Source organism: Pan troglodytes, chromosome 3, assembly GCF_028858775.2.
Source record: "Pan troglodytes isolate AG18354 chromosome 3, NHGRI_mPanTro3-v2.0_pri, whole genome shotgun sequence".
Lineage (NCBI taxonomy): Eukaryota > Metazoa > Chordata > Mammalia > Primates > Hominidae > Pan > Pan troglodytes.
The window spans coordinates 53,062,932-53,088,171 of NC_072401.2; the positions used below are offsets into that span (position 1 = coordinate 53,062,932).

The 25,240-nt window shown below is 38.2% G+C and overlaps 1 protein-coding gene across 3 annotated transcripts in view; it reads left to right on the plus strand.

The window, feature by feature from the left end:
* Positions 1-22,480, plus strand: part of CCNI (cyclin I) — a 28,876-nt gene extending 6,396 nt beyond the window's left edge. For 2 of the 3 annotated variants that reach the window (XM_016951558.4, XM_054682945.2), the window contains exons 2-7: positions 3,155-3,311; positions 10,912-11,040; positions 13,229-13,303; positions 13,450-13,590; positions 14,168-14,398; positions 20,976-22,480. In XM_016951558.4, the coding sequence (XP_016807047.1) occupies positions 3,198-3,311; positions 10,912-11,040; positions 13,229-13,303; positions 13,450-13,590; positions 14,168-14,398; positions 20,976-21,419 (1,134 nt within the window). In that variant the 5' untranslated portion in view covers positions 3,155-3,197 and the 3' untranslated portion in view covers positions 21,420-22,480. The remainder of the gene's footprint in view (positions 1-3,154; positions 3,312-10,911; positions 11,041-13,228; positions 13,304-13,449; positions 13,591-14,167; positions 14,399-20,975) is intronic. The other variant, XM_024356097.3, reaches the window with a different exon arrangement.
* The last annotated feature ends 2,760 nt before the right edge of the window (positions 22,481-25,240 follow it).

The following is a 25,240-nucleotide window of genomic DNA, read 5'->3' on the forward strand; positions in this document are numbered from 1 at the left end:
GAGATATACCTAATGTAAATGGTGAGTTAATGGGTGCAGCACACCAACATGACACATGTATACATATGTAACAAACCTGCACTTTGTGCACATGTACCCTAGAACTTAAAGTATAATAAAAATATATATATATATATATATAAATGATATTGGCAGATGTGACTGCATAGGGATTTCTTTATTTAGAGACAGGGTCTCATTCTGTTGCTGGGGCTGGAGTGCAGTGGCATGATTTTGGCTCACTGCAACCTCAGCCTCCCAAGTAGCTTGGACCACAGGCACGTGCCACCACGCCTGCCTAATTTTTGTATGTTTTATAGAGATGGAGTTTCACCACATTGCCCAGGCTGGCGTCGAACTCCTTGACTCAAGCAATCTGTCCTCCTCAGCCTTCCAAAGTGCAAGGATTACAGGCCGGAGCCGCTGCGCCTGGCCAGGAATTTATAACGTAGTTGGGGAGTTAACAGAAAGCTGCTTTATGACATGATTAAAGAATCAAGAGTTTTTAGAAGAAATTACCTTTGAGATAGGTCTTTTTGGATTAGTATTAGTTCTTTTTCCTCTCTATTTACCCTTTGTCATCTTAGTATGAAGATATTTTATGCTAATTATAGAAGATTTGCAAAAACTCAGGCGTTTAAAGACACAAAAATTAACAAAATCATAATTGTGAGTTAACCAGAATTAGTCTCTAGTAAGTTGAGAAGCAAATAGGTAGCATATGTGGAGTGGTACATAGGAAGAAGGATAGTAGCTGGAGTTGGGATAGAATGTGGAAATTAAAGAAGTGGTTTGCTATTTTTTGCTTTTCCAAATTTTTTATTTTTAAAAAAATTGGAACTTTTTACATGTTAATTCTGGATATTTAAAAAAATTCTTAGAGCCCATGAATCTGAAGTGTGTAATACAGGTACATAGTTTACAGGTACATAGTTGAGAAAGTCAAATTGTTAGTGAAATTTATAATGAAAAACAGCATTCTCCTACGCTAGGCCTTTCTCACCCTTTTCTTACTCTGCAGAGGTTAACTACTCCCAACTCTTTCCTCCTTGTCCCGTTATTTAGCATCACATTTTCAAACAACTTGCTCTGCTGCTGTTTTTTGACATTTCAATTTGAGATATTTATGAATTTCCTACTATGAAACATAAAGATGTGGCTTTTATTTTACCCTCTTCCAATATCCATAGTTATGTCTCCACATCCTCCCAATGTAGTTTTATCATATTGCAATCCCTATCCAGTCTTTTCATTATTATTGCTGTATAAATATTGTGATATATTACTTTCTTAAATTCTTTTTTCTGAAGTTAATTACCTTTTTAGTTGCTTACCTTTCAACAAATCCAGCTAAGCCTTTTCACATTCTTTTTTGTTTGTTTGTTTGTTTGTTTGTTTTTGAGACGGGGTCTTGCTCTGTCGCCAGGCTGGAGTGCAGTGGTGCAATCTTGGCTCATTGCACCCTCTGTCTCCTGGGTTAAAGCGATTTTCCTGCCTCAGGATTCCAAGTAACTGGGATTACAGGTGCCTGCCACCATGCCTGGCTAAGTTTTGTATTTTTAGTAGAGACGGGGGTCTCACCATGTTTTGTCAGGCTGGTCTGGAACTACTGACCTCGTGATCTGCCCGCCTCCACCTCCCAAAGTGCTAGGATTACAGGTGTGAGCCACCGTGCCCAGCCACCTTTTCACATTCTTTAGCAGTTTCTTAATCCAATTTTCTACACACAGTCAAACTTCAAGTCTGTAGTTTGCTGCTTTTTTTTTTTTTTTTTTTTTTTAAACCTAGAAGCCTGCACAGTGGCTCACACCTGTAACCCCAGTGCTTTGGGAGGCCAAGCCAGGAGGACTGCGTGAGGCTGGGCAACATAGCAAAACTGCATCTCTACAAAAAAAAAACACAAAATCACCTGGGCTTGGTGATGTGCATCTGTAGTCCCAGCTATTTGGGAGGCTGAGGCAGGAGGATCACCTGAACCCAGGAGTTCGAGGCTGCAGTGAGCCACTACACCACTGTACTCTAACCTGGGCAACAGAGTGGGACTCTTGTTTCCAAATACATATAAACATAAAACCTAGAGACATTTCTCTTGGACTCTATGTTGTCTTGCACTGCTAAACTTGCTATTTAGACATGCTGCTCATTTTAGAGTGCTAGTCAATGTACTGTGGAGCTTTCTAGGTGAGCACTGTTCAGTAGAACTTACTGTATTAATAGGAATGTTCCTTTTGTGCACTGTCCGATATAGTATCCACTAGCCACATCTGGTTATTGAAGTAAGGCTATTGTGACTGAAGAAATACATTTTTTTTTGGTTTGTTTGTTTTTGAGACGGAGTGTCACCCTGTTGCCCAGGCTGGAGTGCAATGGTGTGATCTCAGCTCACTGCAACCTCTGCCTCCCTGGTTCAAACGATTCTCCTGCTTCAGCCTCCTGAGTAGCTGGGATTACAGGCGCCCACCACCATGCCCAGTTAATTTTTGTATTTTCAGTAGTGACAGGGTTTCACCATGTTGGCCAGGCTGGTCTCCAACTCCTGACCTAGTGATCCACCCGCCTCGGCCTCCCAAAGTGATGGGATTACAGGCGTGAGCCACCATGCCTGGCCAATTTTTAAATTTTATTCAGCTCATAGTTAAATATCCACATGTGTAGCTAATGGATACTGAATTGGAAGCGCAATTTAAGATGATTTCATACTGGAGGGTATGGTTTCATACTGAAGAAGTGGGAATGGGTAGGATTTAATGTAATATATTTTCTTTTTAATGAAGGAAAAATGTTAGTGGCCCTTATCTGATTAGGTTTTTAAGAGGAATGTTTGGAATAACTACTTCTAAGAATTCCTGGTAAAAAAGCCAGTGACAAAGTTTTGACAATTTGAAACAGTAATAACATGTTTTGATCAGAGTCCAAAGGTTCCATCAATTACATGGCCTTGTTTTTATTCTCTTTATAACTGAATTTCAGATTTCAAGTGTGAATGTTTTAGATAACTGATTATTTTGGTATTTTAATACGATATTTTAAAGAGCTGTAAAATCCTATACTGCCTCATAGCATTCTTATTTTGTTTTATGAGTTGCTTAATTAGTACTTTATATAATGCTACACTTATTCTATAACTAATTTTAAAACTTATTTGATTCTGTAGGTAGCTACAGCAAGCTGGGTAGCAGGCAGATCCAAAGGATATCATGAAGTTTCCAGGGCCTTTGGAAAACCAGAGATTGTCTTTCCTGTTGGAAAAGGCAATCACTAGGGAAGCACAGATGTGGAAAGTGAATGTGCGGAAAATGCCTTCAAATCAGGTAATGATTTTTCTCTTAAGACAGATGAATTTTATTAGAAATAAACGTATCACTGCCATACATAATAATATCTTGACACTACATTGGAGGAGTGTGTACCATTTAAGGTTGTGCTGTATTTGAGAGACTCTCCCTGTTTCTTTTTTGTGTAACAGGGTCTCACTCTGTCATCCAGTCTGGAGTGCTGTGGCATGATCTCAGCTCACTGCAACCCCTGCCTCCCGGGCTCAAGCGATCCTCTCACCTCAGCCTCCTGAGTAGCTGGGACTACAGGCGCATGCTACCATGCCTGGCTAATTTTTTGTATTTTTGGTAGAGATGGGGTTTCACCATGTTGCCCAGCCTAGTCTGGAAGTCCTGAGCTCAAGCAGTCCACCAGCCTTGGCCTCCCAAAGTGCTAGGATTATAGGCGTGAGCCACCATGCCCGGCCTCTTCTTTTTTAAAAACTCCTGCTCCTACTGTGGCCTTTTATTTCTGAAACAAGAGTTAACTGTTTTTGTTTGTTGACCTGTTTTGTTGTTATCTGAGTTACAGCTTTGGGAAAATAGTTAGGTTTGTTTTCTTTCGTCATAATCTATACTAACAGTAGTAACCTTCTTTAGATATATAGTTTATAGTTAGCCACAGAGGCTGAACATCTTCATACCATTGTCTTTAGTCAACTAAAAACCTACTCTTTCATCATTAGCGGTAAGGAGTTCATGTGAATTACTAAGGTAATACCAATGTTGGAAGCTTTTTAGAAGATAGCCAGCTGGTCTCTTAACTACTGTTAGCTGCATGGTTTTTCTTTTAGAAATTTTTATACTTCTGTCATATATAATTATTTTTCACAAATAACTGTGAACTTTATCCACTCCAAAAGTTTATTGTATAAGATGTCTTATATGTCTTTTATCCTTAATATCTAACATGGTGCTTGGAAAATAGAATAGTGGTCAAATGTTCTTTTAATATGCATGAGTGAATGAATGGCAAATATGTAAGTTCCTCATGTGTTGTTTTAGGCTATCCTTTGCTTATTGGTTTTGAAAGTATATATGCCTTTTTAATTCAATTCTAATTTTTCCTACTTATATCATTCTTTCCCACAAGCTAAAGAAATACATTCTTCATTTACTGTTACTTGTCATTTTGCAAACTGATTAGTTAACTTGAATGAGGAGTGTTTATATATATGCTATCTCATTTAATATCTCATTTAATTCTTTGAAAAAGTACTCAGTAGTCCCAATTTGCTCAAGACTTTAATAAGTAATAGAATGATAATTTGGGCTGGACGCAGTGGCTCACGCCTGTAATCCCAGCACTTTGGGAGGCTGAGGTGGGCAGATCACCTGAGGTCAGGTGTTCGAGACCAGCCGTGGTCAACATGGCGAAACCCCATCTCTACTAAAAATACAAAAATTAGCTGGGTGTGGTGAGTCATTCCTGTGACCCAGCTACTTGGGAGGCTGAGGTATGAGAATTGCTTGAACCCAGGAGGCAGAGGTTGCAGTGAGCCGAGATCACGTCACTGCACTCCAGCCTGAACGACAGGGTAAGTGAGACTCCGTCTCAAAAAAAAAAAAAAAAAAAAAAAATTATAATTCGATCCTTTTCCTAAGGTAGTCCTCTTCCTGTGATATTTTGTGTGTGTGTGTGTGCGCGCGCGCGCATGTGTGATTTTTAGATTAGTTGGGAATTCAAGTCATTTAGCAAATGTCTGCTGAGTATCTGCTATACTCTAGGCACTATTCTAGGTATTGGGGATACAACAGGAGAAAATAAATTCCTGTCCTTATGTTGTGACATTCTAGTGAGCCTCAAAACTTCTTTATAGCTGCTTGTAGGACCATTCCTTTCCTCCTCCTGCTATCTCCTTGAGTCAGCATGTAACCAACAATAATATATTTTTACAGCCTGGTCTTTGAAGGTGATATTCTACCTAGATTGTAGTATATTGCTATATTACCAAATAACCTGACCTATTTCTTTTTTTTTTTTTTTTTGAGAAGGAGTTTTTTTCTCTTTTTGCCCAGGCTGGAGTGCAATGGCATGATCTCGGCTCACTGTAACCTCGGCCTCCCGGGCTCAAGTGATTCTCTTGCCTCAGCTTCCCAAGTAGCTGGAATTAACAGGCACCCGCCACCATACCTGGCTAATTTTTGTATTTTTAGTAGGGACAGGGTTTCACCATGTTGGCCGAGCTGGTCTCGAACTCCTCACCTCAGATGATCTGCCTGCCTCAGCAACCCAAAGTGCTGGGATTACAGGCGTGAGCAACCACACCCAAATCTGGCCTATTTCTGTAGGTGATTTAACGAATACTGGTGTGGTAATACCAGAGAACAGAATAGTATCAGAACTTCTGAGAGAGATCCACTTCTTAAGGATTTGCCTTTAGTAATGCCAAGTAGAAGCCATATTTAATACTTGTAAAATTTGGGTGGCCTTGGTCTGGTGGGGATAGGAGTTAAGAATAGGGGTAAAAGGCTATAGGGGCTTGAGTTGCTTGCCAGGGTAACCCCCAGGGACACTTCTCTATTCTATTTTTTTTTTTTTTTGGAGACAGAGTCTTGCTCTGCTGCCCAGGCTGGAGTGCACTGGCGCAATCTTGGCTCACTGCAAGCTCCGCCTCCCGGGTTCACGCTATTCTCCTGCCTCAGCCTCCTGTGTAGCTGGGACTACAGGCGCCCGCCACAACGCCCGGCTAATTTTTTGTATTTTTTAGTAGAGACGGGATTTCACCGTGTTAGCCAGGATGGTCTCGATCTCCTGACCTTGTGATCCGGCCTTCCAAAGTGCTGGGATTACAGGCATGAGCCACCGCACCCAGCACCTTCTCTATTCTAGTTCTAACTCTTATTTTCCTCTAAGGGACTGGCTTTTTTTTTTTTTTTTTTACCTCCCTTTCCACTGTTGCTCTGACTTTTCTAATTTGGTTTTGAAGTGTTGGTAAAAATGGAAAAGTAAGATATTTTTAAGCTTTCTCTTATGCCTTTTTCCTCCAGTTTCCTTCTAACTTCCCCCCTGCCCCAACTATATTTTGAAGTCAGTCTCTTACATAATTCTTGTTTAATTTGCATCCCCTATCCCCAAATTTAGGACAGTGTGGTCAGGCAAGAATATTATGCACCTGTCACTCACCTTCTATGTGTTTCTGCCACACTCTGCTTCCCTTATGACAGCACAAAGTATTATAATTTTCTGGTGATTTGACTGTGAGTTTCCCTGAGGGGTATGGTTGTGTCATTTTTGTTTACTTGCATATAATAGACTCAAAGTAAGCATTTAAGTGAATGGTGATTATCATTTCTTTATGATTCATTCAGGTACCTTACTGTGTTCTTGGCACTTGCAGAGAACTTCTTTTATATTGTGTAATAGTACTTTCAAGTTCATGATAATTTTGTTACATGAATTTGGGGAAAACATTGAAACTGGTCAAAGTGGCACATACTTTCAGGTGTTCTCAATTTATTTTGCCAAAGTGCTTTTGATTTACAAAGATAAAACCCTGCCACAAATTGTTTATATACAGATGATTTTCAGTAGAATTTTAGAACTCTAAGGAATCTTAAAAAGAGGTTGTTAACAGCTTTTCTAGTCATTCTCAACTGGAGTTTAGATTTGCTGCTTCCTACTTCATCAAAGCCAAAAGGAAAAATTTATTATTATTTTTTTTTCTGAGACAGGGTCTTGCTCTGTCGCCCAGGCTGGGGTGCAGTGGCTCCATCACAGTTCACTGCAGCCTCTATTTCCCAGGCTCAAGTGATCCTCCCACCTCAGCCTCCCAAGTAGCTGAGATAACAGGCACGCACCACCATGCCTAATTTTTTTATTTGTGGAGATGAAGTCTCACTGTGTTACCCAGGCTAGTTTCAAACTCCTGGGCTCAAGCAGTTTTCCTGCCTTGGCCCCCTACAGTACTGGGATTACAATTGTGAGCCATGCCCAGAAATTTAATTTTTAAAAAAATGTTGAACGTTTAACAGGTGTAATGAGATGCTGTGGGAACATAGGAAGGTACTCAGCCCAACTTGAATTATCAGGAAAAGTATCTGGCGGGGAGTAACATCAAAATAGCTCTCAAGAGATACATAATAAGGCAGGTGAGATAGAGAAGGGAGTGCATTCCAGTCAGTAGGAGCAATATGAACAAAGGAGCAGTAACGTAAAATAGCAGGGGCAAGGAAGGATCATCAGTAGAAGTTACTATTACAGCATGAAGTTTAAGACAGAAAGTGATGGAAGATGTCCGAGGTTAAAGAGGTAGGTCATAGCCGGGCATGGTGGCTTGCACCTGTAATCTCAACACTTTGGGAGGCCGAGGCGGGTGGATCACAAGGTCAGGAGATCGAGACTATCCTGGCTAACATGGTGAAACCCCGTCTCTACTAAAAATACAAAAAATTAGCTGGGTGTGGTGGCGGGTGCCTGTAGTCCCAGCTACCCAGGAGGCTGAGGCAGGAGAATGGTGTGAACCTGGGAGGCGGAGCTTGCAGTTAGCCAAGATTGCGCCACTGCACTCCAGCCTGGGTGACAGAGCAAGACTATCTCAAAAACAAAAAACAAAAACAACAACAACAAAGAAGAGGTAGGTCATAGATTTGTATGCCATGCTGGGGAATTGTACTTAATCTTTTAGGTAATGGTGAACCTTTTAGAGTTTAAAGCTGGGGAGGTTGTATATTTTAAGGAGGAGACTAGCAGCATGTGGAATATAATATATATACAGAATATATATTAATAGCAGTCTATATTTTACCATGTTTGATCAATCCATTATAAATTCTCTTTAGGATTATTTGTTCAACTACTGAATCCTTCTAATCCTATTTAAGCAGTCCATATGAGAAACAGTTCACCTGATGGAATCAGGAAATACTGTTTTGGGCTTTTTCTTTTTCTCTCTCATTCTTTATTTTAGAGGAATAGGAATGAAATGAATTAGGCGCAGAACTTACTATTTGTAATGCTGTCATGATGATATTACTGTTTAGTACATATTTGAATTGATTTGAAAAAGTGACCTTAGACTCAGTATTACTTCAGTTAAATTGAGTCTTCTTAAACTGTTATCTTTTGGATTTTAAAAAAATTATTGCTGGTTTTGGCTAGTGATGATAACATTGGCTATGCAGGAATGCTTTTCTTGGCCCTGTTGTTAAATTTTACTATCTGGTATATGGGCCAAACATAGTGGCTTACACCTGTAATCCCAACACTTTGGGAGGCCGAGGTGGGAGGATTGCTTGAGCCTGGGAGTTGAAGACCAGCCTGGGTAACATAGTGAGACCTCGTCTCTACAAAAAGTAAAATTAGGCCGGGCGCAGTGGCTCACGTCTGTAATCCCAGCACTTTGGGAGGCTGAGATGGGTAGATCACTTGAGGTCAGGGATTTGAGACCAGCCTGGCCAACATGGCGAAACCCCATCTCTACTAAAAATACAAAAATTAGCCAGGCGTGATGGCACAAGCCTGTAATCCCAGCTACTTGGGAGGCTGAGGCAGGGAGAATTGCTTGAACCTAGGAGGCGGAGGCTGCAGTGAACTGAGATTGAACCACTGCACTGCAGCCTGGGTGACAGAGCGAGACTCCATCTCAAAAAAAAAAAAAAAATTAGCCGGGCATGGTGGCACGTACCTCTGGTCCTAGCTACTTCAGGATGCTGAGGTGGGAGGATCACTTGGGCCTGGGAGGTCGAGGCTGCAGTGTGCCATGGTTGTGCCACTGTACTCCAGCCTGGGTGACAGAGCAAGACCCTGTCTCAAAAAGTATATGGAATATTAAAGTTCAAAGATATTGTCATGATTTCTTTCATGACTAATTGTTAACAGTGTTTAAAATAACTTCATAGATAATGTTTTGTAAATTTGTTTTTCTGACATTATTAGAGAATTGGGTAGTTTAGAGGTGGGAAAGGAGAACTAATATTTGAGTACGTTTGCATTCCATATATATGCTTTACATTAGTTATGTCATTTAGTTATAACTATATGATAGTCTCCATATAACTGTATTCTCTTTTTTTGTATGTTACCTTTGTGATTCTTCTTACAATTGTATGTTTCTGTTATTGTTTAATGCCAAACACCAAATAGTGACATTATTTAATGTAATCTGTCATTCAGGGATTTTTTTTTTCTCCCATACCCCACATTGTATCTCTAACTGAAGGTTGGAGTTAATGGTGTTCTTGTTTTCATAGCTACTGTAAGTCATCGTTCCTTTCATCTCCCTAAAAGCCTTCCCAGTTCCATCAGATTATAACATCACCTACCTCTCCTGGGAATTTATTTCCTTGTTGATGTGTTTGGCTGGCTTAGTTAACATTACTTTTCCTTATTTGTTGTGGCATTTTGGATAAAAGCTCATCTTGATAGGAATTTAATTTCTCTTGAATGCTTAACTCTTCATCCAGAAGTCTTGTGATTGGCTTTACTTGGTTCTCAGGGATTTTTATGGATCCTTAGTCCAGAACTAGATCTTAAAGTAGCCTGGATACAGAATTACAGCTAGATATGAGGAATAACTTCTAGTGTTCCATACCATTGTAGGCTTACTATGGTTAACTTAGGAAATACAAATGAACTATGATAACAGAATGATAGCCCATTTAAAAAACTGAAATCAATATTAATAAGTGAAAGTTACCAGGGGCAACAGATGAATTATACATTTAGAGATGATGAAAAAAAATATTGAACAGGAAATCAACCTGAAGTAAATGACTATTTTGAAAGCTTTCCACAAACACAAAACATTGTTGTTTTAATCTTCCTACATATTATTTGAGTATTCTCCTTGCAGCTCTTTCAAACTGTTTGAAACTACAGTTTGAAAGAGCTGTAAGGAGAATACTGAATGTTCCCAAAATAAACAACCGGTTTTATTTTTTTAATGGCAACTCCAAAACTCAAGAGTAAAAGTTTTCTAATCACTATTACTTTAAAGTGTGTCCCTGCTAAAAATTAAGCCTATACTCAATAGGCTTACAACAACAATAAAACAATAATGTTTTGTGTTTGTGGAAATTTTTCAAAATAGTAATTTACTTCAGATTAATTTCCTGTTCAATATTTTTTCATCATCTCTAAGTGTATAATTCATCTGTTGTCCCTGGTATCTTTTACTTATTACTATTGATTTTAGTTTTTCAAATGGGCTATCATTTCCATTATCATAGTTCATTTATATTTCCTAAGATAAGTTAATGGCTACTTGCTGCGGGAGAAATTCACTATATTTTCTCAATCTTAAGAGGTGGGGTAACTTAACTCCAAATTACTATCAGCTGATAATAGTGTTACTTAAACTTTAAAATGTTATATTCTCTGCGCACCTAAATTTAATTCAACTATGGATATTTGGTGAGATGACATAGTGAAAATTTTAATAAAGAGTAGGAGAATATTGGATATTGATATTAAATATGATAACCAATACATAAAGTTTTATTTTCATGTATCTCAAGTCTGATAGATTTTGAATAACCTTAACATTTTTAAACATATTTTGTAGTATTACCTAACCTTTTATGAGAGAGAATTCTAAACATACTCTTGATGATAGCTCAAACTTTGTCTTCTGTTTTCAAAATTGTTCCCTTATAGAATGTTTCTCCATCCCAGAGAGATGAAGTAATTCAATGGCTGGCCAAACTCAAGTACCAATTCAACCTTTACCCAGAAACATTTGCTCTGGCTAGCAGTCTTTTGGACAGGTTTTTAGCTACCGTAAAGGTAAGTGTTTTAAGATAGACTTACATATAACCTCATTTGAGTGTATGTATGCTAAACTAGAGGCTATTAGTGAACATTCTGTAAGGTAGAAAGAAGTGGAGAACTTTGCTGGAGAATGATGTATGTACCCATAAGAAGACATGGTGATGTCTTCTGCTATTGTTTATTTTATTTTTATTTTTTGATAGTTTTGCTCTGTTGCCCTGGCTGGAGTGTGTCTGCCTCCTGGGTTCAAGCAATTTTTGTGCCTCAGCCTCCCAAGTAGTTGGGACTGCAGACACGTGCCACCATGCCTGTCTAATTTTTGTATTTTTAGTAGAGACAGGGTTTTGCCGTGTTGGCCAGGCTGGTCTTGAACTCCCGATGTCAAGTCATCAGCCTGCCTTGGCCTCCCAAAGTGCTGGGATTACAGGCATGAGCCACCACTCCCGTCTTTCTACTATTGTTTAAAAAGCAGAAGTGTTTTTGGAAGTGTTTGTAATAGTATTCTGTAATTTTCTTTTTGTTACAAGTATTCATAACTTTTTAGCCTATGAAATTTTTTATCTCTTGATTTTAGCACAAACCGTATAGCATCAGCAGAATACTTAGTCATTTTCTAACATATTGGTGTACAGAGGTGGACAAGGAATCAGACTAGAATAAAGTATAAGCCTATTGCACGTTTTTCTCTGTCACTACTTATTGAATATCCATACTGTGTGGCTTTCTGAAAAACACAAAGTGCTTTCTATGGGCTTACTTTGGTATATAACAAGATGTCATAAAGCAACTTTGGTATATTTTTGTTGAATGACAGCATACAAATAATTAGGTTTTATATTGTCCCCATTGCCATGTCATTGGCTGTGTCAAGTTAGTAAATAGGCCCTCAACATATTTAAAGCAGAAAACGAGCATTTATTTAATGGCAAGGCATGAAAAAGTAGCATAGTATTTAAACTTTTAGGCATTAGTATGCAAAAGAATATGTAAACTGGGGTAACTGTCAATTAAATGCTTTATTAGGTATACAAAATAGAAGCCAAATAATTACGGAGTGTAAGACTGAATAGCTGCTCAAACTTCTACTCTTAAGACACTTACTAAACACGACAGGACCCAATAAATAAGAAATATGAAAAAAACGAGATATTTGGCAAAATTCTCTAGTTGTTCCAGAAATTTCTCCAACTTTGTTTCAAATGTTTAATAAACACAGCAAGAAACTCATGATAGAAACTACAACAATGTGTTCACTAATAATTTTTGAAAAATGTACTGTCCAAGAAAGGACACTAACCTTAAACTCATCTTTCTGTGGAATTATGTGTGAAAAGTAGGTTAGATGTAGTAGAGAGGGAGGGAGGAGTGATGTGGACTTGTTGCTGAGATAAAAGTAGGCATTTTTCAGATATCCCAGATTGCAAGCAATTAGCTTTAAAAAATGTTTACATACACAAAAAATTTTTTAATTTTGGGAATATTATTTATTAAAAACTTCTAAATCAAGCTTTTTTTCTGCTGGATAGAAATGAACTTTGGTTAATTGGCTTTGGTTGAACTTTGAGCAATGGAATTGATATTATTTTTGTAGAATATCATATGGCTAGGATTGTAATGCTAACAGTTAGTTCTCAGGCCGGGCATGGTGGCTGACGCCTGTAATCCCAGCACTTTGGGAGGCCGAGGCAGGCAGATCACGAGGTCAGGAGATGAGACCATCCTGGCTAACACAGTGAAACCCCCGTCTCTACTAAAAATACAAAAAAAAATTAGCTGGGCGTGGTGGCGGGCGTTGTAGTAGCAGCTACTTGGGAGGCTGAGGCAGGAGAATGGCATGAACCCAGGAGGCGGAGCTTGCAGTGAGCTGACATCGTGCCACTGCACTCCAGCCTGGGCGACAGGCCAAGACTCTGTCTCAAAAAAAAAAAAAAAAAAAAAAAGTTAGCTCTAGACACACTTGATCTTGCAAGTATACTTTCCTTCCTTTCATTACTGCTCTAAAGCTTTTTAATAAACTTTCTTTCCTGTTCTTAAAGTTAGCTCTGATCTAAAAAGTAATGAGTGGCAGTCACATTAATTGAATTCCATAGTATTTTGTGTATACCTGTCTCATCTGCATATCTAGGTTTTTAAAACAGTTACAAAAAGTTAAACTGTTTTTGAAAAATCACTAAAGTTGCTTTTTCCCTCTTCAAAATTTTAGGCTCATCCAAAATACTTGAGTTGTATTGCAATCAGCTGTTTTTTCCTAGCTGCCAAGACTGTTGAGGAAGATGAGGTAATAAATCCTTTCAAGATAATGTTTCTTCCGTGAAAATTTCTCTCCACATTTATTAACTTGCTTCGTTTGCTAAAACAAAAATCATAAATGAGTTTCTTTTCTGTCCTTTTCTCCCTGTCCCTGTTCCCCTTTGCTTTGGATAGAGAATTCCAGTACTAAAGGTATTGGCAAGAGACAGCTTCTGTGGATGTTCCTCATCTGAAATTTTGAGAATGGAGAGAATTATTCTGGATAAGTTGAATTGGGATCTTCACACAGCCACACCATTGGATTTTCTTCATATTGTAAATATACCTGAAGTCTTTTAGTTTCTTATTTGAGTGTGTAGTTTTCAGTAAATTAAAAAATAGATTGCCTACTCATTTATTTTGTACTGGAAATAGGAAAAAGAAAACTTGATATCCAAGGAAAAATTATAAATTAGTATATATGTCATATCACTGAAGCTTAATTCGCAGACTTAGAAATTGAATAGGTTAGGCTGGGCGCGGTGGCTCACGCCTGTAATCCCAGCACTTTGGGAGGCTGAGGCAGGCGGATCACTTGAGGTCAGGAATTTGAGACCAGCCTGGCCAACATGGTGAAACCCTGTCTCTACTAAAAATACAAAAATTAGCCGGCCGTGGTGGCAGGCGCCTGTAATCCCAGCTACCCAGGATGCTGAGGCAGGCAGGAGAATCGCTTGAATCCAGGAAGCGGATGTTGCAGTGAGTTGAGATCATGCTACTGCACTCCAGCCTGGGCAACAGAGTGAGACTCTGTCTCAAAAAAAAAAAAGAAATTGAATAGGTTGCATCAATTTCTATATGTAATTTCCCAGATATTTAAATAAAGTTAAAATGATGTTCTTGTGATTTTCAGTTCCATGCCATTGCAGTGTCAACTAGGCCTCAGTTACTTTTCAGTTTGCCCAAATTGAGCCCATCTCAACATTTGGCAGCCCTTACCAAGCAACTACTTCACTGTATGGCCTGCAACCAACTTCTGCAATTCAGAGGATCCATGCTTGCTCTGGCCATGGTTAGTCTGGAAATGGAGAAACTCATTCCTGATTGGCTTTCTCTTACAATTGAACTGCTTCAGAAAGCACAGGTAGGTGTCAGTCTAATTAAATAGTGTTCTTTTTAAGTTTTTCTATTATTGGAATACATAGAGTTACCAAACTAAAAGACATTTCTCATGTTGTAATGGCAAACCATTCTTAAGAGTAGACAAGAGTAAAGTATATATTTTAAATTTACGGGCTAGATGATCTCTTTTTTTCATATAAAACTTATATAGTATTTTTAAGATTCCTTTTAACCATTTCTCTTATTTTTAAGAATTCTAAAATGTTCATAAGATTGTCAATACCATATTGTCCTTTAGTTTTTTGTAAAGAAACTTCCTAGCTACATCTGTAGGTTTTAATGTAGTACTTCTTTACTTCACTCATTTTATAACGGATGTCAGGAACAAAAATTAGAATAAGTTGCTTTTTAGACAAGCAAATAATTTATTGTTGGCTAGTAAGTGAAGTATTTATACCAAACTGGCAGGTAGAAGCCACTTTTCTGAAAGAGGTTTTTCCCTGGCAGTTCCATTATTACCTAAGATTAGTTTGTAACTTGTATCTACAGATTATTATAAAATGTATAGGTTGATAAATTATCAACTACCTAAGTAAAATGTAAAGGTTCAGTGGAGAAAATTCTCATTCAAATGGAAAGTTGGTGAGAGTGCTGTATGTTAGCAACTACTTTGAGAGAAGGCTTACTGGTTCTATTCATGTCACCAAATAGAACTTACCGAGTTTAGATCTGCTGCAGACCATTTTCCTGCCACCTGAATCCATAAAAGACTCATGAACCTACTTTCCCTTTATATGGCTATTTATTCTTATTTAACAGTAGTTATTCTGATTTGTTTTATTGGATTTTACTTAGAAGATTGTGAAATTCTAAGCTTAACATTTTGCAATAAACTAATTGTAGCAAAGAACTACAGTTATTGAGCTAAAAATTTAGATTATTATAAAAGAAAAACATAATAGTTGAATTTGGTGTTTTTCTAAGAAAGTTATAATTGATCTTATAGCAAACATTTTAAGAAGTATGTCTGAAGAAAATGAACCAGGCAAAAAAATAATTTTTTTTTAAACAAGTATGTCAGTGCTTCCAAGAATTTTAGGCTCTAGTTTGTGAGCAGAGGGGAGCTCAGTCTTTTCATAAAAAGGTTGATGATCAGAGCAGTATGTTAGCTAGAGATCTACCTATGTAGTGTAACATGGGCTGTTTTTTGTTTTGAAGGGATATCTTAATTGTCTTAGATTAAAATAATTAAATGCTGTAATGAGAATAAATCCTAGGAGGTAGTTGCTACTTAGAATTTTTAGAAATTATGATAAACCACCATTTAAATGAATAATATGACACAGAAAATTTACATTGCTTACCCTGGAGTGTTAGAAAGAAAAGTTGAATATTAATCACTCACATTAGACTGTGAAGTAGAGGAATAGGCTTAATAGAAAACCTCCTACATTACATTATTTTTATTGGAACAAATGACATCTCTCTAAATGCCTTCTGACTTGTTCTCTGTGCTTACTCTCAAGATAGTACAGAAAAAGATTGCTCTAAAGTGTTAGTGTCAGAGGACAGATTTTGAAGCATAAATAATAATGTTGTAAATAGCATGTGTATTCTGTAGCTTTGAGATCATGTTTTCCTAGTGAAAAACACTGGAAAATCTGATACTCTTTTGTAAGTTTTCTGGTGCTAGAGAAAGAAAGTATTCACTGAAACTTTTTTTTTTCTTCTTAGCTGAAGGAGTATTGCAAACCTGGGATTTGACAGAATCTTTGGAGAAATTATTTCATTCACCTCCTTTATTTTATAGCTCTGGTGTAGGGAACTGGAGACTTTCTTAGAGCTGTGTAGAGCTACTTAGTAGTGATTTAAAAGAACCAATGCTTTTTTTCATACCACACAAACCTTAAAAATTCTAGTTCAGTGGTTTTCATAATTTGTATTAGAAGTGGAACCCTTTCCCAGTCCCCCTTCCCCAAAGAAAATCTTGTACACACACAATCCCAGAATATAGAATAGAAGAATGGAGCTATACTTGTGTTTAAGGGCAGATCTCCACTCAACATAGCGTTTTCCCTTCCATAGCTAGAAATCTACCTATGTAGTGTAGGTTTAGATTATATTATGTAGGTAGTGTTTGGACGTAGTTTGAAAACTGGAAATACAGTGAATTTTTTTTCTTTTTAAGAGATATGCCCCATGTAGTATATAATTGCAGTGGGGAAGTTAGTGAAGAAAAGGAAGGTCATAAATCTTGGTAGAGACTTTTGGGACTTGTTCTAGCAGTTCTCTAACACCAACCCATGTGGTCCAAACATGGATGGCTCCTAGTTCTTTAGGACTCATTTCTGTTTTTGCTAAGTTTGCTGTGTTCAGGTAGGGAACACCAGGTCTAATATCTTTGTGTTTAGACGTGTGACAAGGCCACAATATCAGATTTCTTCCTAGTTTTCTGGTTTTAATATAGGAAATTCTTGCATCAGATTGATGAGATCATGCCAAAATTATTTGCGACATGATTCCCAGTGTCTTGGTTTGAGGAGAGTCCATCACAGACATACCGTGCTGTGAGGAGGCCACTCTCACTAGTTCTGCCTGAGCCCCCACTTTGAGACAAAGTATGGTGAGTGTTCCCAGGTTTGAAAGGCAATCTTCCTTTTGTCCCTGTTAACCTCCCACTACACCCCCTTAAGCTCTTGCGCCACCTGTTGGTCACCATTCTGGGATGGCTAAACCTCTTTCTCTCCTTAGCCTTCTTCTACCCTTGCTCTGTTGTGTGGTTGTGCTCACGTCCTCCTCTTTCTGACTGATGTGGCCCACCCTGATAAACTCAGGCTGTTAACTCTACCTAGATTAGTGTGGTGGTCTTTGTAGTTCCTAGCTGGGCAGTAGTCAAAGTACATGTTCTAGTTTAAAACTAGAGTAGGTGCAGCCATAAAACAGAACAAAATCATGTCCTTTGCAGCAACATGGATGCAGCTGGAGGCCATTATCCTGAGTGAATTAACGCAGGAACAGAAAACCAAATACCACACGTTCTCACTTACAAGTGGGAGCTAAACGTTGGGTACACGCGGACATAAAGATGGCAACAGTAGAAACTGGGGACTACTAGAAGGGGGAGGGAGGGAGGGAGGGGAGCAAGGGTTGAAAAACTGTTGGGTACTGTGCTCACTACCTGGTTGACAGGATCACTTGTACTCCAAACCTCAGCATCATGCAATATATATCTAGGTAATAAACCTGCACATGTACCCCCTAAAAGTAAAAAGAAGCAAATTTAAAAAAAAAAAAAAAAAAAAAAAAGCAGACCCCTCCCCACCAGTCTCCTGGTTCTTTTTGAAGGTGGCTGTGGTCAGACTATTCCAGCAGGTTCCTCAGTGCTTCATGCTGTTCATCAAACCTGGATCCATCTGGACCTACCATTTATGTCATTTATTGTTATAAAATAATATTCTCTTGACACCTTATAATTAGAGTTCATTTAAGTCCTTTTTATCAACTCCATTAGAGTACTTGTCTGGTGTCGAGAGTTTTGGTAGTTCCAGTATATGTGCTTGTTTTGTTTCTTCCACTGGATCTCAAGAAGGAACAAATTATTTTGGTGTCTTATAGAACAAATTCAGATTGTACTAGATTAGAAGGAATTTATTTTGATGTTATTTTGGAGAAAAGACTTACTTGGGACTTGGGTGGAAGTGGAGTTCATATGGATGGTTTTGTTTTGAATAATTTCTAAGGTCTTTTCTAGCTCTATCATTTCTTGTCAGTCTCCCACCGCTAAAATATAACTCTCTATTTACTTCGTTTTTTCACACAGAAAGATTATAGTGACATAGTTTTCCTCTTACTTAAATACATGTCTTTTTAGGATTCTGCCATAGTATTGATTCTGCCATGGCATTTATTATGCCCAGTGACCAAGGCATTAGAATATTTGTGGTACCTTTACCTTTCTAGGCCAATAAATATCATTCATTTGCTAAAGAACATTTCATTAAACGAGGTACAGTTGGCTCTCCATATCCATGGGTTTGGCATCTGGATTCAACCAACCGTGAATTGAAAATATTCAGGAAGAAATTTCACAGAGTTCCAAAAAAACCTTGAATTTGTGGCACGCTGAGTACTACATTGAATCTACACAGATGAAGTGATGTGTAGGCATTCTGTTAGGTATTATAAGTAATCTAGGGATGATTTAAAGTACACAGGATGATGCGAGTGGGTTATATGCAAATACTACATTATTTTATATAAGAGACTTGAGCATGTTGGGTTTTGTTATCTTTTGGGGGATCCTAGAACTAATCCCCCATGGATACTGTGGGATGACTGTACTTATTTTTTAGAAATAATTTCTACACTATAGCCCCTTTTTTACTCCCAGTTTCTTTCATTTTTTTTTTTTTTTAGGCTTCCTAAAATATTGGCAGAAGCTCCATCCTTTCTCTGTGCTTTGTTCCAATGTTTTTAGCATGTTTCAGCTTGTTCTACATCCCTGGGATATATAATAAGACCTAGCCTAAATGTAAGCTTGATAGTTCAGGGACTATCTTAAGTGTTATGTTAACTTTTTTTCTTTTAAGGGAGGGAGAACAAATTCTAATACTAGTTAATAGTTTCTTACCCACAGTGTGTTATCTAATGCCTTTCAAACTAGGGGAAAAAAATCAGTGAACATTATGGTAGATGCTAAAATCTGCCATTTTCTTGTATATTTCTGACAGTTTCAGTTACTTTGCATTTGTATTATACAATGACTAACATCAGCCTTTTACCATTCTTTCCTCTGGTATTTTTCAGTAACAAATAGTGAATGTATTTAGAGATAAAAATAATTTTGTGACCAAATGTGTTCTTGTAGAGTGCGTTATTTTCCCCTATTTTCTCTGTGGTATTGCAAACAGTCATGGTGAGTGCTGCAGGTTATATGAGGATAAGTAAGACTTGGTCCAGAAATGTTCAGAATACCCAAAACTGGAAAAAAGTGATCCCTGATAGTTAAATGGTCAAGATAGGCTTCCTGAAGGTGATGGTGTTTAGCCAGTCCTGGAAGGAATGGGCAATACAATTTCAACAGGTAGAAATAAGATGATTAAGGGTAAAATAAGAAAGGGGAAGATTAGTGCATCATATAGAGCAGGACTGTTGAGCAAGAGTGTAGACCACAAGTTGAGAGTATGCTAGGAAATAAGGCTAGAAAAGAAGGTTGAGATCAGATTATGGAGATTCTTATTAATACTAAACTAAGCAGTTTAGCTTATTTCTGGTAGGCATTGGGGTGCCGCTGGAGAGAGGAGGGAAGGAATATATGATGATGCTAACTAAGGTTATTTTGACAATGCTGTAATTGAAAGTGAGGAAGAGTTAGACACTTTACTACAGGTAATAATTTAAAGGCCTTCCATGTACAGTCATTGTGCCAGAAACTTAGGGATAAAAAGATGAATATAATACAATGCCACACCTTTGGTCTTGTAGTCTATAATGGAAAGGCTAAATGGTTCAATAGATTATTATAATGAAATGTGGTAAATACGTTGAAAGGTTTTAGTGTCTTTTTTTTTTTTTTAAGACAGAGTCTTGCTCTGTCTGTTGGCCTGGCTGGAATGCAGTGGTTTGATCTCACCTCACTGCAACCTCCACCTCCTGGGCTCAAGCTATTCTCATGCCTCAGCCTCCTGAGTAGCTGGGATTACAGGCATCTGCCACCATGTCCTGCTAATGTTTTGTATTTTTAGGAGAGAAGGGGTTTCGCCATGTTGGCCAGGCTGGTCTGAACTTCTGGCTTCAAGCGATCCACCTGCCTTGGCCTCCCAAAGTGCTAGGATTACAGGCATGAGCCACCACGCCTGGCCATAAATATGTTAAAAGGTTGATATAGAAACAGATGACTGTGGCATTTAGGGTGTTTGGGGTGTTGAGGGAGTCAGGGGTAACTCCAGAAAGGATTGATATCTGTGAATTGTCCTGAAGGGTAAGAAGAAGGAATCAGCAAAACTCCCAAATTAAAAACTTTACCAAAAACATTTCATCTTAGTGCTAGGTCTACTATTTTCTACAAAATACATATTTCTAAATTTTTCATTTACTTTTTTAAAATTCTTAGCTTCCCTCCTCATCCCTGATTTAAAAAAATTTTTTTTTTGCCCTTTGGCTTCTTACATTTTTAATGAATGTATTTATGAGTACTTTGGACTTCACTGAAAAAAATTAGAAGAAGCCAAGAGAGTAGGATGAAGGGCCTTCTAGACAGGGGGAATAGACTGAAAAAAAAAAAAAAAAAAAAAAAAACAGACGTTGGATACAAAAAAGTAGTTTCTGTTCTCATGTAAATGTTCAGCATACATTGCAAATACAAAACTCAAATTCCAAAGATAATTATATTAGAAATACAGATTTGGACCTAATTTCTAAGATGACGATGATGGATGGGTAGCTGGATAAATAGATGAGTTGGAGGTAGATGTGGGGAGAGAAAAGACTCAGCGGGGACGGAAAGCACAGGGAGGAAAAATGGCCACCAGAGATAACAGAGCAGCCTATGTTAATTAATGATCAACTGTGTGTGTGTGTGTTTTTTTTTCCTGGCCCAGATGGATAGCTCCCAGTTGATCCATTGTCGGGAGCTTGTGGCACATCACCTTTCTACTCTGCAGTCTTCCCTGCCTCTAAATTCCATTTATGTCTACCGTCCCCTCAAGCACACCCTGGTGACCTGTGACAAAGGAGTGTTCAGATTACATCCCTCCTCTGTCCCAGGCCCAGACTTCTCCAAGGACAACAGCAAGCCAGAAGTGCCAGTCAGAGGTACAGCAGCCTTTTACCATCATCTCCCAGCTGCCAGTGGGTGCAAGCAGACCTCTACTAAACGCAAAGTAGAGGAAATGGAAGTGGATGACTTCTATGATGGAATCAAACGGCTCTATAATGAAGATAATGTCTCAGAAAATGTGGGTTCTGTGTGTGGCACTGATTTATCAAGACAAGAGGGACATGCTTCCCCTTGTCCACCTTTGCAGCCTGTTTCTGTCATGTAGTTTCAACAAGTGCTACCTTTGAGTGTAAACTAAGGTAGACTACTTTGGGAATGAGAACATGCAAAATCAGGAAAGGCTGTAGAAGGAAATATACCTTAACAGGCTGATTTGGAGTGAGCCAGAAAAAAAAAAAAACTCTCATTATTTGTGTGGCTAATTATAATTCAGCGTTATTTAAGCACATAAAGACCAAAAAAAAAAAAAGAAATCCAAAAGATCCAAACTTTTTTTAAACGTAAAAAGTCTCTTTGTAGTATGTCAGTTGCACTTTTTTTCTGCCATAATGTAACGTAGCTTGCCCCGTCAAAAATTCAATTAAAATTCATGGCCAGCAATCCTGTTCCCCCTCAGCATCCTGATTTAATTTTCCTGTTGCTTTTGCTTGCTTCTCCATTTAATAGTTACTGAACTTTATGCATGTTGATCTATATTGATTTTCACTGCAGTTGAATGAACAAATTATTTCAGTGTGACAGCCATGACTCAAGTTCCAATTAGTCTGAAAAGGGTACTTTGGAATTGTCCCATATTAATCAGAGATGGCAATAGAAAAAGTTCTCATATTACCAGGTTGATTTTGTGTCTCATTTCAAATTTTAATTTAAAATTACGGTTTTCATTTTTGTTTACCTTAAAGTGATGCTTAAAAGTGGCATGTAATTAGGACACTTAGATTTGTTGAAAGCATTTTCGACATTTGTATAAAAGAATTTGTGATAAATATATCCAGGTGCTCACCAAAGAAACATGTATTAACAACTTAAATTAGATTTTTCTAACTGATAGTTTTCACTCATTTATAATCAGTAGGAGAGACTGTCTAGATGTTGGGGCAGCTCTATGATTTAAGTCTGTAACATGTTATAACTGAATTTAGTACCCTAGTTTTGTTAAGCTATTAGGATTTTCTAATAGAACTTACTCCCCCTGCCTCCCCAGCCTTATGTTTCTTTTAATGACTTCTGGATCCTCAGCTCCCTTTGCAGTCTGAAAAAGGTATTGCAGTCAGAACTGTGTACTGATGATAAAAGCCTCTGGTAGCAATAAAAAGTTGTCCTTAACTTTTGTTTTTGTGACTTTTTTCTGGTTGTGAAGAGGTACAGGTTCCTGATTGGCTAGGCACTGCTATTTCAACTAGAGAAAACAATAGAAAGACCAAGAATACACTTACTGAAAATAAAACATGAAGAGGATCTGAATGTGATCGAGGGATATAGGTTTTAGACATAAGAATTTTTCTTTCGTGATATTTTTCACTGGTGCACTGTGAATCCTCCAAATAGTAAATTTACATCTTAATGTGACTGCTTGTGAGAGTAGGCTCAGACCCCTATCTTTAAAATGTCATTTTTAGCCATTTTGTAATGTTCAGATTTAGCAGAACAAGAGTATTTTCAGGTCATCTGATTTGTAAAAAATTCTTGTGGTAGGGTTGACTACCTGTTTTATGACCTTAAAATCCAATTAAATGGGAAGCATTTACTCACATGTCAGTAAAGGGAGTGGGAGGGAAGATAGCAAAGGATTGGCTTCACAGATAGACATTTTAAAAATTTCTCATCCTGACCTTCATCTGTTTAATTCATCTGAATTGTAGGAGCTCTAAGAAGTTTACAACTGCAAATGTTCATAGTATCTGTAAAATGATACAGATACTATGAAACTTCCTCCTATTTAACAGATGAGGACATAGTTGTGTTATGTAGACAGCTAGGGATAAAACTGAGTTTAGAGTCAGTATTTCATTTGTAGTCCAGTAGCTGCAAATTGAGCAGAATGTTAGAGGACAATAGGATTTTCACTTTTCGGTCTTAAGGTTTTCAACATTTACAAATTGCTGGTAAGTTAGTTTGGAACACAGCATTCTTCTCATGGGACACCGAATCAAGTGGGATAGTGGGCTGCTAGCCCTCATGCCTCAGAGCTTATTTAACCCATCGTTCAGTTCAGTGATAGTTTTGGAGACCTGGCCCTCAAAAGCACTGTTAAACCTTGGCCACCATTTCAGAGGCCTGAGCCCACTTCCTCACGACTTACTGTGGGCCCTTAGAGAACTGTGGCTTGTGACAGAAAGAGCCTAGTATTCTTGAACAGTGTAGAACTTTTCATTAAGAATGTTCCGGTCGGGTGTGGTGGCTCACGCATGTAATCCCAGCACTTTGGGAGGCTGAGGCAGGCGGACCACGAGGTCAGGAGTTCAAGACCAGCCTGACCAAGATGCTGAAACCCCATCTTTACTAAAAAATACAAAAATTAACCAGGTGTGTAATCCCAGCTACTCGGGAGGTTGAGGCAGGAGAATTGCTTGAACCCAGGAGGCGGTGAGCCGAGATCGTGCCATTGCACTCCAGCCTGGGCAACAGAGGAAGACTATCAAAAAAAAAAAAAAAAAAAAAAAAGTTCCTGCTGTTCAATTAGTTCCTTTTACCTGAAACTATTCTCAGCCTGTCCCAAGTTACTTGTGTTAAACTTTGGCATCACATCACAAACTCAAGATCCAGAAACTTGAGCATTCTGCATCATAATTGTCTTGTGCCTCCTGGTGGTTAAAAAACCTGTCGCTCCGTGAGGCCTCTGGAAAGGCAAGGGAATATACTTGATGGGGATAGTAGTTACTCTCTAATCCTCCATTCAACCAAAAAAAAAAAAACAAAAAAAAACAAAAAAAACCTAAAGAACATGTTCTAGCCCTTGAAGATCAGACTGGAAGCTAAATATTTTACTTCTTCATTCTCTACGAGATGAATATAAAGTTAGTTATATAGAGAACTATTAAGTTTTCTCTACAGATAGACGATGTATTAGTTTGGAGGGAGAAGGGAAAGCTGGGAATGCAGAATGCTCCCAAATGTCAGTAAAAGGTCAAATATGACTAGTTTGTCATAAATGTTCCTGACGCTACCTTTGGCTGTGAATGAAGGTAGAATGTAGCTCTTCACTCAGCCAAGTTGAAGAGAATCTGAACCTATGTTCTTGAGAGAATTAAGACACTGGTGTTTGTGCCCCCAAGAAATACTATGTATTTTCTCCTGTGTTAGAGTCAGCCACTTGTGTGTGTCCTCTGTGCTCTTTACAAACCTGAATTTTCAAGCTATTAAATTTACTCCTAGATTTCCTGAAGCAAGTTATGCTTGAGCATTAGTGCCCAAAGCAGCATGGTGGCTTTTCACTTGAGAAGAAAATGTGGTTAAGCTACTGATGCACAGCCAACATGATGAGGAGCTTATCTTTATCTAAAGTAGTTTGCACGTTTTCAACTGGAAAGCGAAGATACTATGTCACAGGTTCTCACAACCAACCTGGCAGAATGCATCCCCAGTTTAACAGGGTTCAACTTCTAACTCATCTCAAACGTTTACCCTTTCTATTTGACATCATGAAGTTTTGTCTAACATGTAAATGTTACTTCTAAAGCCTCGAAAATTCTTTCAGTCTTTATGTTGAGGAGAATGTCTCCTATACCTGTTATCAAATAATGCTATGAGTTTTGGCCACTAGATGGTGCTTTTAGAAAAATACAGCATCTTTTTCAATTTCTGGGAGAAACTGAGTTGAGTTTACTGTATGTTAGTGAGCAGTTGAACTCATCTGGTTGCTGAGCCAACTGTGTTGGCTTAGTTAGAAGTTCATATTACTTAAGGTACAGGAGGCCTGTGTGTGTGAGAGACAGGGAACTTTGGCAAGATCAGCCAGGGTTAAGGGGCAGATGGTGACTGGATACCACGTTTCAGACCAAGAAAAACCAGAACCAGTCTTACAAATCCCAATTAGTGAGTTGTGTGGTTCTGTAAAGTGGCCTAGAAATACAATTGGGAAGGCTT